The sequence below is a fragment of the Erythrolamprus reginae genome, chromosome 9, assembly GCF_031021105.1.
Source record: "Erythrolamprus reginae isolate rEryReg1 chromosome 9, rEryReg1.hap1, whole genome shotgun sequence".
Lineage (NCBI taxonomy): Eukaryota > Metazoa > Chordata > Lepidosauria > Squamata > Dipsadidae > Erythrolamprus > Erythrolamprus reginae.
Window position 1 is genome coordinate 38,456,891 of NC_091958.1, and position 14,502 is coordinate 38,471,392.

Sequence of the window (14,502 nt, forward strand, 5' to 3'; positions counted from 1 at the left end):
AAGGGCAATCTTTTCAAACATTAGTTATCTGATGATAAATTGTTCCCCATCTTTTATGTACATGAAGAGACAGTTCAAATTAGTAAAATGAATATTGAGGGTGTGTTATAGTTGTGTGGCTGTTTAAATGCTATTTTTGTCTTTGGATATATAAATTTTCCCTAGCTATTTCCCCCTGCCCCTCACCCCACTCCCAATAGGACTGTTAGGACTGCCAATCCAACATTTCAGGATCTTGCCATATTGAAAAAAACCAGCGTTATCCATTCCTTTGCTACACTGGTCCACATTGTTGGCACAGTCCACATTTATTGATGTGTTTCTTTTTTTCTTTGTCCTCAAAAGCTGGAGATGCCGATGATCCACCAAGAATTACCCCAAATCCAGTCATCAATGGGAATGTAGCCATGGCTGACGGTCACAACAACACAGAAGAAGACATGGAAGATGGTGAGTTAACTTGTTCTCAGGTTGGTGGCAATGTGGAAAACTGGCTTTGTTTTCTTCAGCAAATAGTCCCTGAGGGTTTGATACTCTAGTTACAGAGACCTATCTAGGGAAGAGAACATCTGAAACATTTGAGACAAAGCTGGTAGTGGATAAAATGGATAAAGAACATTTTCTTCCTCTTTCTTAACCCAGAATTATTACCGTATTTTTCAGAGTATAAGAAGCACTGGAGTATAAGATGCACCTTAGTTTTGGGGGAGGAAAATAGGAGGTAAAATTTATCTACCATCTATTCATCTGGCTAGCATCCTTAGTCTAGTCAGCTTCAGCACATTATTTTATCCCCTAGTTAGAGCTGAAAAAAACTTCAGAGAGAGTAGCAATGAAAGATCCAGCAAGCCGGTAAGCACCTCATTAGGACTGAAAAGGAACTTATTTGGAGCAAGTACAGCAATGAAACAAAGCCTGCAAAGACTTAGGGCTAGAAAAACATTATTTGGAGAAAGTAACAATAGTCAGTAAGAGCTGGGAAGATAGATCGTTAGCACCTCATTAGGGTTGGAAAGAAAACTTTGAAAAAGCTACATTCAGAGTATAAGACACACTCAAATTTTCAGCCTGTTTTAGAGAGGAAAAAGGTGCATCTTGTACTCCGAAAAATAATGGTAAATTAAATTAATGGTCACTTAATAAATGATTAAGTCAAAGACTACCTGCATACATTATAGTACAGATTTTATATGCAGCCCAAGTCAATTTTTCTTCAATCAGGTGGCCCAAACAAACCCAAAGATTGGAAACTCATGATCTAATATGAGGGCTGCCTTTATTCACTAAAACGTCTAGTATATGTGAACCAAATTATAACACTATTCTTATACGGTGTCCTGCAGGGTTATTTGGAAAAAATAGTTGCCAGGTTAGTCTGTCCATCCGTCCATCTTGTCTGTCTGTGTCTCTCTCTCCATCCATCCATCCATCTATCAATCCTATCAGTCTGTCTATCACTCCGTCCATCTTATCTATCTGTCCTGTCTATCATCCATCCATCCATTTTCCATCTCATCTATCTATTCTATCATCTGTCCCTCTATCTTATCTATCCTATCTGTCTGTCTGTCTATCTATCCATCCAACTTACCTATCTTTCCTATCTATAATCTATCCATCCGTCCATCCATTTTCCATCTATCCAACCTATTCATCCATCCATCTTATCCATCCATATATCCATATATCCATATACTGCCTGTGAAGACATTATACTGTACTGTGAAGACATTAAAAAAACCCACACAAAAGTGCAATAAAAGAGCCATTTTATTTTATTTGAAATGAAATTTTAAAATAATCAATTTTTTAAAATCAAAAGCAGAGGAATATCGAGTATAATTTATTTAACTCATTTAAGGACCATTGAAGTGGGTTTGAATTACCTTGGCCTGAATGCTGCCCTACATTCTCTTGGAGAAGGAACAGGCTGAGGAAAGTGAAACTTAAAGGTGAACGGTTTCCAGTCATCTTTCCGCTCATTTCCTCTGCATGTTATTTGATAATGTTTATATCTTGATCTATTATTTCAACAGGAAGTGAAGGGCAGGGACCTCAGGCACTTGAAATAGCTTTCTGCAAAAATGAAAGTGCATGGGAAACTATTTATGGACCTTTGTCACAGGTTTTCTAAAAACGTAGACCACCGATTATGCATGTGTTGACTTGATTTCTAGGGGCTTCACCTCTGGCTCCGAACTAATATATAATGTAAAGGGATTTCTGTCCCTTAAAAATACTATAAATCCTTCTTAGAAAAAAATAGGAGGTACAGGAATCTACGGACATCAAAGAGAATTTAAAGAATTATGGTTTTAAGCAAAGACGGAGGTTCTTTCGCTATAACAAGGAAGTGATAAGTGAGTACAATAAATCTTAAAATGGCGGAGGGAGGGAAAAAAGAAAAAGAAGAAGCTTCCAGCTTAGCAAACATTGAAAAAAAACTGGATAAATTGCTGGACATTTGTTCTGGATTTGAGCAGAGATTTATTAAAGTAGAAACTACAATGGGTTATTTGGCTTCAGAAGTTAAGCTAATTAAAAAGGAGGAGGAATCTTCTGTAAAGATACAGAAAGTTGAAAAACAAGTGAAGGATCATGATGAATTAATTAAACAAATGAATGATAGAATTGCTAATCTGGAGGACCGTCAGAGAAGAAGAAATTTGCATCTGCATGGGTTCAGAATGGACTTTGCCTCTGGTTCAAACTTATTGGAAGCAGTCTTTGCTTGGATAAATAAGCAAGCAGGCGTTCAAGTCAGCTTGGAAGATTTATTGGATCAACTGGGGATTAAGTTTGATGAAGCTGGAGCACAAGCACAAGAAGGAGATGATTTTTTTGACGGTCGTAGTACCCCAGACGATAAGGAAAGACGATGGGAAGAGCAGCTGAAGGAGCTAACCCGGCAGGTGGAGGCCATTCGAAAAGAGCAGAGAAAAACACGAGCTCAGTGTGAGAAGAGAGCTAGAAAGTGATGTTTGGGTCTCCTTGTCTTATTGTACTTTTCTTTTTTTTGGAGATGTCTTGGGATTCTTGTATATTTGTTATTCAATGGGGGAAGTCTAAGGGGGGGGAAAGGGTTAAAGAAGTTAAAGTTAAAGAAAGGAATTATTTAAAGGAGAAAGGAGGGGGGAGGGGGAAGATTTCTCTTTTATTATAATTAGAAGGGGTTGAAAGAGGAGCTAGTTGAGTGAGAACGCAATCAAAATAATGTGCCTCATGAATGGACAAGGGTTTTTCTTGTCCTCCCCCCACTTGGTGGGGGGGAGCATGGGGGAGGCACGTTGGGGGGGTAATAGAGGTAAAGAAAGCGGAAAAAATTAAACCAAGGGCAAAACAAGAGGGGGAAAGGGTGATTTTGGTATACTACCGTGTTTCCCCGATAGTAAGGCAGTGTCTTACTTTCTTTTTACCCCCAAAAGCCCCACTGTGTCTTACTTTGGGGGTATGTCTTATTGTCCCGGGCACCGGGGCTGGCTCGTCTTCGGGCTTCGGCGAGTCAGAGGGAGGGCATTTCAGCACACAAACGCTTCGAGGAAAAGGAAGGGACGCGGTCGCCCCCCCTCCCCTGCCGAACCTTTCCTTTCGGTCTCCATCCCCCACCTCCACACCGTCTTCTCTCCCTCCAATCACCCCCTCTCCATCCCCCCTCCCCCTTTCCAATGGGCTATAGGATGTGGCCAAACCCTGCACCTCCCGCGTCTCGTGTTAGCGTCGTCTCCTTGGCGGTAGCGCGTAGAAACACATTCCCAAGCAGGAGCAGCGGCGGCACCAGCAGCAGCAGCGGTGGCGGCAAGGAGAGGAGCCCTGCCCCGGATACGAAAGGCGGACCCGGGCGAGCGAGCGAAGCCGAGTGACAGCAGCAGCACCTCAGGGGCGAGTCCAACGAAGGGACTCCGGCTTTCCCTGTATTCCCGGAGCTGCCGCGCCTGCCTCTTTCCCTTTTTTCGCCGGTTGTGCGCGCCGTGTGTGGTGTGGCGCGGTGTCTGTTTGCAGCAACGGCCGCAGCGGCGGCAGCAGCGAGCAACACGGCGTCGGGAAGGCTCCGGGGGAATGCGGCAGTAGCCTCCCCAGCCGGGAAGAGGGAAGATTCTCTCTCTCTCTCTCCCCCGTCACCCACCCTCATGTTCCCCTCGGACCTCCTGGCTTTTACGCGCCGGCTTGGGATCCTGCGCCAAGAAGCCTGAGGGCGCCCTGGCCCAGCCTGGCTGTATGCTTGAGTGAGGGGCTGTGAAGGTGCTCTCGTTCTCGCTGGACTGGGGATGAGAGGAAGGAGGTGGCGCTCAACTCCAGCAAAGCGGGCGGCGGCAAAGCGGCGGGGTCCAGCCCTCTAGCCGGCGCCTCGCCAGCTATCCGCCGCTTCTTTCTTCTCCGCTTCGCCTCCGCTACTCCCGCCGCCGCCTTTGCTCTCCCCGCCGAGCAAGAGGCCGGGCGAGCAGGCCGAGGCGCTGGAACTGGGGCTGCGAATTGCTCCGACGCCTCCCTCGCTTTTAGTACCGTGTTTCCCCGAAAGTAAGACATATGTTTTACTTTCGGGGTATGGCTTATATTAGCCGACCCCCCTGAAACCCCCCATATGTCTTACAATCGGGGGGGGTCTTACTATCGGGGAAACACGGTATGATGGAGTGTAAGATAATGGTTTTAAATGTGAATGGTTAGGGATCGGATTTGAAACGTTTTAGGATATTAAGGATGGCTAAGCAATATAAGGTGGATATTATGATTTTGACAGAAACACATAAAAGATGGGGAGAAAGGGATAAATTGATTAATGATAGAAATTGGAAATGGGTGTTTGAATCTAGAGGAACGCAAAATAGTAGAGGTACAGCGATTCTGATTCATCAGAGGGTTAATTTTGAAGAGGTTGGAATTCAGAAAGACAGAGAAGGAAGGTGGATATTTGTTAAAGGGAAAATAAATAAAAAGAAGCTGACATTAGCAGCAATTTATGCCCCAAATGTGAAAACAAAACAATTTATAATAAATACTAAGAGGAAGTTAGACAACTTTATGGAGGGCTCAACTTTTTTGGCAGGAGATTTTAATATGCAATTAACAAATGGGATTGCAAACAGCAGGATGTTATATTTAAACAGACTTAATATGGTGGAACTTCATGCAGATATTTCAAACAGAACTACATATTATTCAGCAAGATATCATACGTTTAGCTGCATAGAAATTAATGAATGGGGGGGCAATATACAAGTTTAAAAAGTAGATATTAAAAGTATTTGGTTATCAGATCATGCCCCACTATTGGCAGAATTGGAAATAGGTCAGGAACGCGATGAAAGAATTTGGAGATATAATGCAGTTGTAACTGCTAGTGGGATGCATGTAAGGCTTTTATGAGGGGACAATGTATATGTATGGAAGCAGATGTTAGGAAGAGGTGGGGTAGAGAGAGGGAAAGGAAGATAAGGGAAATAGATTTGATACAAGAGCAGTTAAGATTAACTAAAAGTAGAGATTGGAATAGTTTATTGAAATTGAAAAAGAAACAATTGATGGTGTATGATGAGATCAAGTAGAACAAGATGAGAATGATGATGCGACAAAAAATACAGAGCTGGGGGACAAGATCAATGCAGCAAATGGCAAGATATCTGAAGAAGAGGAAAGAAAAATCATGTATTTTAGCATTGAGAGATACTAGTGGAGTGGTTAGATATGGTAATGAGCAGTTAGAGAAGATAATGGGGAAATATGAAGATTTGTATAAAGAGGAGCAAGTGAAGATAGGAGTCCTCAAGGTTGGGAAAATAGTAAGTGAAGAAGATAAACAAATTCTGAACGCAGAAATTACACCAGATGAAATTGCTAGAGTAATTAAAGGGTTAAAACAAGCCAAAGCACCGGGCCCGGATGAGTTTACAGGGGAATTTTATAAAACTTATGTGAAGGTCTTGTTGCCGCATTTGGGGAAACTGTTCAATAATATATTGTTAAATTGTGATATCCTGCAGACATGGAAGCTTTCAGAAATTGTTACTATTCCGAAGATTTAAGAGAGCCTGGGTCTTACCGTCCAATCAGTTTGGCAAATCAGGATTATAAAATATTTATGAAAATATTGGCAAATAGATTAGAAAATATTTTACCAAAACTAATTGAAGAGGATCAATATGGATTCGTGTAGGGAAGGAAAATAAGCGAACCAATTAGAAATGTAATAAATGTGATGCACCATGCTACCGTTACTAAAAGGAAATTGGGAATTTTGAAATTAGATTTGTATAAAGCATTCGATAAAGTTAACCATAGCTATTTATATAAATTATGTAATGAACTAAATATGGGGGGGAAATTTTGTGAAATTATAAAAGAGATTTATAAAGGGAATGAAGCGTATATAAGAGTGAATGGACAAAGAACGCAGAGTATTAAAATATTAAACGGCACCAAGCAGGGATGTCCTTTATCTCCAAAATTATTTGTAATAGCAATAGAGTTCTTAGCTAATAAGATAAGACAAGATAACACCTGGGCAGGATATAGAATAGGGGAATTAGAAATGAAAATAAATTTATTTGCAGATGATGCAATTATATTGACCCAGACCCCGATGGAGATGATTAAAGGTATAACAAATATTTTACAAGAGTTTAAACAGGAATCGGGACTGTCGGTTAATATGGAAAAATCAGAGATTATGTGTTTAAATACAAGTCCGAGAGAGCAGATAGAAATCAGGAAAGAATCAGGGTTGAAATTAGGACTTAAAAAAAATAAAATATTTTGGTTATTGAAAACCCCAGTGAAAATTGAGGAGATGAATTATAAATTAATATGGAGGAAAATGTTGTAACAGATGAGGAGCTGGAAAGAGAGAAAGCTAAGGAGACTCTAAAATAAGAGCTTTAAAAATAATGATAGCTCCCAAAATGATGTACCTGTTTCAGGTGCTATCGGGGGGGCTATCGGCATGTAAGGTTAAAGAGTGGGACAAAAAACTTAATTATTGGATTGAAGAAGATAAGAGACCAAGAATAAGGAAAAAGTGGTTAATTGCGAACGAAAAAGAGGGGGGATGGGGAGTTTCTTGTTTGGAGCTATATAGGGAAGCTTTTCAAATGGAAAGGTTAATGGAGTTGCAATTATGTGAAAACAAATGGGTAAAATTGGAAAAACAGATAAATGGGATGAAGAATAGAGAATTAATCTTTACAAAGTGGAACAGGAGCGACTTAGGTAAATTAATAGGCCCCATGAAAGGGACTATGGAAATTTGGAAAAAATGGCAGAAAATAGGATTATATAAATCTAAACTGTCATCGCTTTAAATAGAGATAATGAAACATTTAACCCTCCTGTTCTGTTTAAGAAAAGTAACAAATCTTCTGTTCCCGGGTCACCCTGACCCGGACCGAAAACTCTTCATTTGCAGTGCTTATGTTTGGTCAATTTGAATACTTTTTTCACTTGGAAAGTAGTCTGAACATTTCTGCACACAATGATATGAAAATTGAACTGAAGAAATTAATCCTTATTGGTTTATTTTGCACATAAATATGCCTCCCCCCCCGTTTTTGTGAATTTTCTTTAGGTTTATTGATAATTATGCCTGCAAAATACATTCTATTTTACTAAAGTTGGTATGGGATTGGTAGCTTGAACATTTCTGAACATAATGATATGAAAATTGAACTGGAAAAATTGATGCATATTGGTTTATTTTGCACATAAATGTATGCCTCCCCCCGTGTTCAATTATTTCAATTTATAATAAAAATTATGCTGTTAATTTCAAACTTACATACTTTTTTTTAGTAAAATGGATTTGTTTCATAAAATTAGTTCTCTGGCTACAATGTGGTTGATTTTCAAAAGGATATTCCAAATATTTCTAGACAAATATGTATAAACAGTGACAATAATGGCACATAGCAAGGCCGGGGGGTGGGGGGTGGCCCTTTTGTGGCAAAAATAAACCAATAAGAACCATTTTTTTCAGTTCATTTATATTTTTCTTATATTCAGAAATGTTCAATTTAGTATATCAAACCTTTTGGGGGGAAATTCCTTAGGGATTTGTAGCCTTAAAAAATATAAATTGACACGAAATTAAAAAAGGATGGGGGGAGGGGCTTTTTGATCAAAATAAAAATATAAGTCTCAATTTTTCCAGTTCAATTTTCATATCATTATGTTCATAAATGTTCAAACTAGTTTTCCAGTTGAAAAAGTTTTCAAAAAGATCAAATTCAAGTACCTAAAAAAATTATTTTTGGTCCGGTCATATACGAACAGAAACAGACTCGAAGTTATGATTTTTTTTTGCCCAGAAAACAATTAGCCACCACCCCAAAAATATTTTTTGATGATCAGCATTGTTAAATTGAGTAAATGAATGCCTAAGATTTTAAAGAATATTTCGGATTTGGAGCATAAAAAAATAAAAAGTGAAAATAGTTGCAAGCAGCCGAGGGGGGGGGAGGCCTTATTTCTGATATTAAAAAACCAATAAGAATCATTTTTTTCAGTTCCTTTATATTTTTCTTATATTCAGAAATGTTCAAGCTACCAATTCCACACCAACTTTAGTAAAATAGAATGCATTTTGCAAGCAAAACTATCCATAAATTGAAACGGGGGGGGGCGTGCATTATATCTGCAAAATAAACCAATAAGATTTACTTTTTTCATTTCAATTTTCATATCATTGTGTGCAGAAATGTTCAGACTACTTTCCAAGTGAAAAAAGCTTTCAACAAGACCAAACATAAGCACTGCAAATGAAGAGTTTTCGGTCCGGGTCAGGGTGACCCGGGAACAGAAGATTTGTAACTTTTTTTGCCCAGCAAAAACTAAGCCCCCCACCCCCCCAAAAAAATTCTCATAGAGAGAACCCCTGAAATGATGAAAAGTCATGAAATTTCAAGTTTCAGATATGCAGGGAAAAATTTTTACAGGGACTCAAACTTGGCTTCGGGTCGCATACGACCCGAACAGAACAGCAGGGTTAAATAGGGTTATAGGAGAGTTGAAGGGAAGAGGGATAACTAGGATAGAACAGTTATATGAGAAGGATGGCAGGCCAAGTAGAAACTGTATAGAATGGTGGTTAGGTAAGGGAAGGTGGCTACAAATAAATGCAATATGTAAATATCTTAACGAAAGGGAGAATAAAGAAGTACTATTGAGGGGAGGAGACAGAGTTAGAGAAAATAATAAGAGAAAAAAGTGAGGGTATAAAGGCGCAAGCAACCAATATATATAAATTGCTAGTGCAGTCAGATGGGGACACGATTGAAGGATTGACTAAATGGTGGCAAAATGAGATACAAGTAGAGGTACAAGAGATGGAAAATATAGTAGAAAATATAAGGAAAATTAAAAATACAAGAATCAGGGAAATGAGAAGGAAAATATTACATAAGTGGTATTTTACTCCCGTTCAACTCCCACACTTTCAGCAGAATGTCAGGGGGAATTGTTGGCATGGGTGTCAAGATAAAGGAGTGTTTATGCATATGTTTTGGGAATGCCCGATAGTGCAGGAATTTTGGCAAAAAGTGAAAGATGATATCAATAGAATGCTAAATATACAGTGGACAATCACTAAGGAAATGGCAGTACTAGTTAAAAGCAATGCAATGGGAGAATTTAGAGAAATAAAAAAAGCAGCAATAGAAAGCGCTTAGGCAGTAATAGTTTTGGGTTGGAAGGATGCGACAAAATGGACAATGCAAAATTGGTATAGGTACATGGTGGACCATATTCAATTTGAAATTATGGATAAAAGGATAAATTCGGATAATGAAACTGAGTTGGGACAACTGATGGGACGGTGGGACAAGGTAAGACGATATATGACGAGTAGAATCCGAGACCAAGCTACAAGAAATAAATTGGAATAACTCTATAATATGTCAATAGATATATTGCTCTTGGTTCAAGTGGACTATACAAGGAACACCTCCGATTTGGTGGTGGGGAATGTGTGTGTGTCTGGGTGGTGGGCACATTTCACTATGCACTGTTTTATGTTGTGTGTAATATTAATTTGTTAAAAATTAATTTAATAAAATTATTAAAAAACAAACGTAGACCACCTTCCTAAGTAATAGTAACCACAAATGATGCACCAAGCAGATTTTAGTGAGAATGGCACCTTTGACTCCAGAAAATTCACTTTTATATTTAGATAGTAATGGAAATGCAGCAGAAAACCGGTCACCACAGCCTAAATTAAACCTTCACCACAGGGCAGTGATTGACTGATTGATTGATTGATTGATTAATTGATGAAATTTATAGGCTGCCCATCTTACCTGAGGTGACTCTGGGCAGCTTACAATCATGCTTGAAAACCATTGTGAAAAAATTCATTTTACAATTGTTTTGTGATTCATCAGTGGAGTCGAGCCCAGAGGGAGGCACTTTTTTCACTCTCCCCCCCACTATGTCTTATGGGTCTTTTTCTGTACAGATAGTCCTTGACTTACATTGCACATCCCATAGCTGACTTCATTTTATGACATTTTTTGCAATGGTAATTAAGTGAATTACCATGGTAAATTCCCAGTCATTAAACCAGTGTTTCTCAAATAGTGGGGTGCCCCCTAGAGCCATGCCGGGGGGGCGCATGTGACCCCCAGGGAACATGGGTGGTCCCTCTTGATCGATTCCCTCGGATAGACAGTTGCATGTTGCACGCTGCTCCGAGCCCGGAAGAGAAGGCGGCCAGGCAGTGCAGCTGCTTGGGTTCTTGTTCTTATTTTACCTACCTTAGAAGGATGGAAGGCTGAGTCAACCTTGAGCTGGTCAGAATTGAACCCCTGGCAGTCAGCAGAACTAGTCTGCAAACTGCATTCTAACCACTGAACCACCAGGGAGAGGGATGGAGAGAGAGATGAATGGCAATAGCACTTACTGTATTTTTTGAAGTATAAGACGCAAAAGGGGACAAAAATATTTGTGCATCTTATACACTGAATACAGCCCTTTTTTGCCCTCCTGAAACCCTACCCTGCACATCCCATTTTTGCCAAAAACAGGCCTGTTTGGGAGCCCTGCAGAATTATCCTGGGGGCAAAAACTTCCCACCCGTTTATTCAAAATCTTGGTGGGTCTTATACTCCGGTGCATCTTATAGTCCAAAAAGTATGGTATATACTGCTTCATAGTGTTATATAGCCCTTTCAAAGCAGTTTCACAGAGTCAGCCTCTTGTCCCCAACAACGTGGGTCCTCATTTTTCCAACTTTGGAAGCATGGAAGGTTGAGTGAGTCAACCTTGAGCAGATCATGATCAAACTGCTGGCAGTCTGCAGAATTAGCCTGCAGTACTGCCTTCTAACCACTGCACCCCCACAGCTCATTTTAAACCATATCTTTGGATGGTCGCAAGCAATAGGTCATAATTCAAGGACTACCTCTACCTGTGATGAAATTTCTCTTGTTGGAGACAAAGCTTCAGGCTCTCGGAATTGTTGGTTTCTTGTTTTGCAGACACAAGCTGGCGGTCGGAAGCGACGTTTCAGTTCACGGTTGAGCGTTTCAATCGGCTGAGTGAATCGGTCCTAAGCCCCCCCTGTTTCGTGCGGAACCTGCCCTGGAAGATCATGGTGATGCCAAGGCTTTACCCAGACAGGCCACACCAGAAGAGCGTAGGATTCTTTCTTCAGTGCAACGCTGAGTCCGATTCCACGTAAGTCCCATCATGAATTGATAAACACTGCACCTCTCTCCAGTGCAGCACCTTAAAACTCTGCACAGGGATATGTTGCCTGATAGGAGATAATATATCCAGCCTGGGGCATCAACGGGCAGAGGCCGAACGGGAACAGTACGGCAGATATGCATATACAGTGGTACCTCTACCTAAGAACGCCTCTATTTAGAAACTTTTCTAGATAAGAACTGGTGTTCAAGATTTTTTTGCCTCATCTCAAGAACCATTTTCCATTTACAAACCCGAGATTCCGAAACTGTAACCGGAAAAGGCAGGGAGAAGCCTCCATGGGGCCTCTCTAGGAATCTCCTGGGAGGAAACAGGGCTGGAAAAGGCAGGTAGAAGCCTCCGTGGGGCCTCTCTTTGAATCTCCTGGGAAGAAATAGGGCCGGAAAAGGCGGGTAGAAGCCTCTGTGGGGCCTCTCTAGGAATCTCCTGGGAGGAAACAGGGCTGGAAAAGGCGGGTAGAAGCCTCCATGGGGCCTCTCTAGGAATCTCCTGGGAAGAAACAGGGCCGGAAAAGGCATGTAGAAGCCTCTGTGGTGCCTCTCTAGGAATCTCCTGGGAGGAAACAGGGCCGGAAAAGGCAGGTAGAAACCTCTGTGTGGCCTCTCTAGGAATCTCCTGGGAGGAAACAGGCCAGAAAAGGTGGGGAGAAGCCTCCATGGGGCCTCTCTAGGAATCTCCTGGGAGGAAACAGGGCTGGAAAAGGCAGGTAGAAGCCTCCGTGGGGCCTCTCTTTGAATCTCCTGGGAAGAAATAGGGCTGGAAAAGGCGGGTAGAAGCCTCTGTGGGGCCTCTCTAGGAATCTCCTGGGAGGAAACAGGGCTGGAAAAGGCGGGTAGAAGCCTCCATGGGGCCTCTCTAGGAATCTCCTGGGAAGAAACAGGGCCGGAAAAGGCATGTAGAAGCCTCTGTGGGGCCTCTCTAGGAATCTCCTGGGAGGAAACAGGGCCGGAAAAGGCAGGTAGAAACCTCTGTGTGGCCTCTCTAGGAATCTCCTGGGAGGAAACAGGCCAGAAAAGGTGGGGAGAAACCTCCATGGGGCCTCTCTAGGAATCTCCTGGGAGGAAACAGAGCTGGAAAAGGCGGAGAGAATCCTCTGTGGGGCCTCACTAGGAATCTCCTGGGAGGAAACAGAGCTGGAAAAGGCAGAGAGAATCCTCTGTGGGGCCTCTCTAGGAATCTCCTGGGAGGAAACAGGGCGGGAAAAGGCAGGTAGAAACCTCTGTGGGGCCTCTCTAGGAATCTCCTGGGAGGAAACAGGCCGGAAAAGGTGGGGAGAAACCTCCATGGGGCCTCTCTAGGAATCTCCTGGGAGGAAACAGGGCCCGAAAAGGTGGGGAGAAGCCTCCGTGGGGCCTCTCTAGGAATCTCCTGGGGGAAAACAGGGCCTCTACCCTTCCTGTGGTTTCCCAAATCACACACATTATTTGCTTTTACATTGATTCCTATGGGAAAAATTGCTTCTTCTTATAAACTTTTCCACTTCAGAACCTGGTCACAGAACGAATTATGTTCGTAAGTAGAGGTACTGCTGTATTCAGAGGACTTATGTTGATGAAGATTCTCAAATCATCCAGGTAGAGTTCTCTGGAAGTTGAGTCATGGCAACTGGAGTTCTTCTCTTTTTGGATTCAAAGTAGATCCAAGAAGAAGCTACCTAGATCAGCCGTGAAACATTTCCAACCTAAAAGAAATCTAGTTGCTATGATTCCACTTACACACACGCATGCACGCACATACACACACAACTTGTTTATCACTTCTGAAAATTAGATGCTGGCTACCATGTTGGTAGCCTCAGAACATAATGAGAACAGTGACTTGTTCTGTCCAGACTACTGTCTCTCAAACTTTGTTAACATCAAGATGTATGGACTTCAACTCCCAGGATTCCCTAGCCAGCTTTCAAGGAGTTTTTGAAACTTTGAGGAGTTGTGTTACTGCTTGAAAAGAAGTAACCTTTTTAACTATCTATAGAAGAAAATCAAATGAAATGGAAAATTTATGTGGGAAGCAACATTTTAAAAAAATGAAATAAAATAATCAACTTTGTTAAAAGGAGAAGCTTTTCATAATTTCTTTCCAGTATACTGTATTAATAATGGTTACCACTCTTGGGAGGTTACCAAAGGAAAGTTTTAAATCCAGGAATGATGAGAAATGAAGAGGCTTTCTCTTTAAAACGTAATTTCTGAGTAGTGCCTTTTCTGCAACACAGTGTGTCAAAGTGTTATCTCTCTAATTGTTGCAGGTCATGGTCTTGTCATGCGCAGGCAGTCCTCAAAATAATAAATTACAAGGACGATGAGAAATCTTTCAGTCGCCGCATCAGCCACTTATTCTTTCATAAGGAAAACGATTGGGGCTTTTCCAATTTTATGTCTTGGAGTGTAAGTAACTGCTTGCCACTGGGGGGGGGGGTGAGTGGGGTGTGGCACGTTGGATGGGACATGTCTAGGGCAATTTGCCGTAATCAACTTGCTACAGCCAACTCGCCATGAGGCAAGTACTGTAATATCGAAGAAATGGTGGAATAGAATCATAGCTAAAGAAAAAGATGCCAAAGAAGGGACAAAATGATAAAAATTAAAATATTTTAAAAATTATTTTAAATAATTAATGTGAATTGTCTCGCGGCGGTTTGTCTGCGGAAGTTGTCCCATTCTATTTTGGGTGGAGTTGTGGGTATCTTTTGCCGCCTTATCTTCCCTCCCTTCCCCCTTAGTCTAAAGTAATTTTTAAATTGGATGGGGTCTAGGACCAGGGGTAGGCAGAGTTGGCTCTTCTATGACATGTGGACTTCAACTC

At 41.3% G+C, this 14,502-nt stretch overlaps 1 protein-coding gene across 2 annotated transcripts in view; it reads left to right on the plus strand.

The window, feature by feature from the left end:
* Positions 1–14,502, plus strand: part of USP7 (ubiquitin specific peptidase 7) — a 143,159-nt gene that overhangs the window by 61,849 nt on the left and 66,808 nt on the right. For both annotated transcript variants that reach the window (XM_070760878.1, XM_070760876.1), the window contains exons 2-4: positions 346–450; positions 11,466–11,664; positions 13,946–14,084. In XM_070760878.1, coding sequence (XP_070616979.1) covers positions 346–450; positions 11,466–11,664; positions 13,946–14,084 — 443 coding nt within the window. The remainder of the gene's footprint in view (positions 1–345; positions 451–11,465; positions 11,665–13,945; positions 14,085–14,502) is intronic.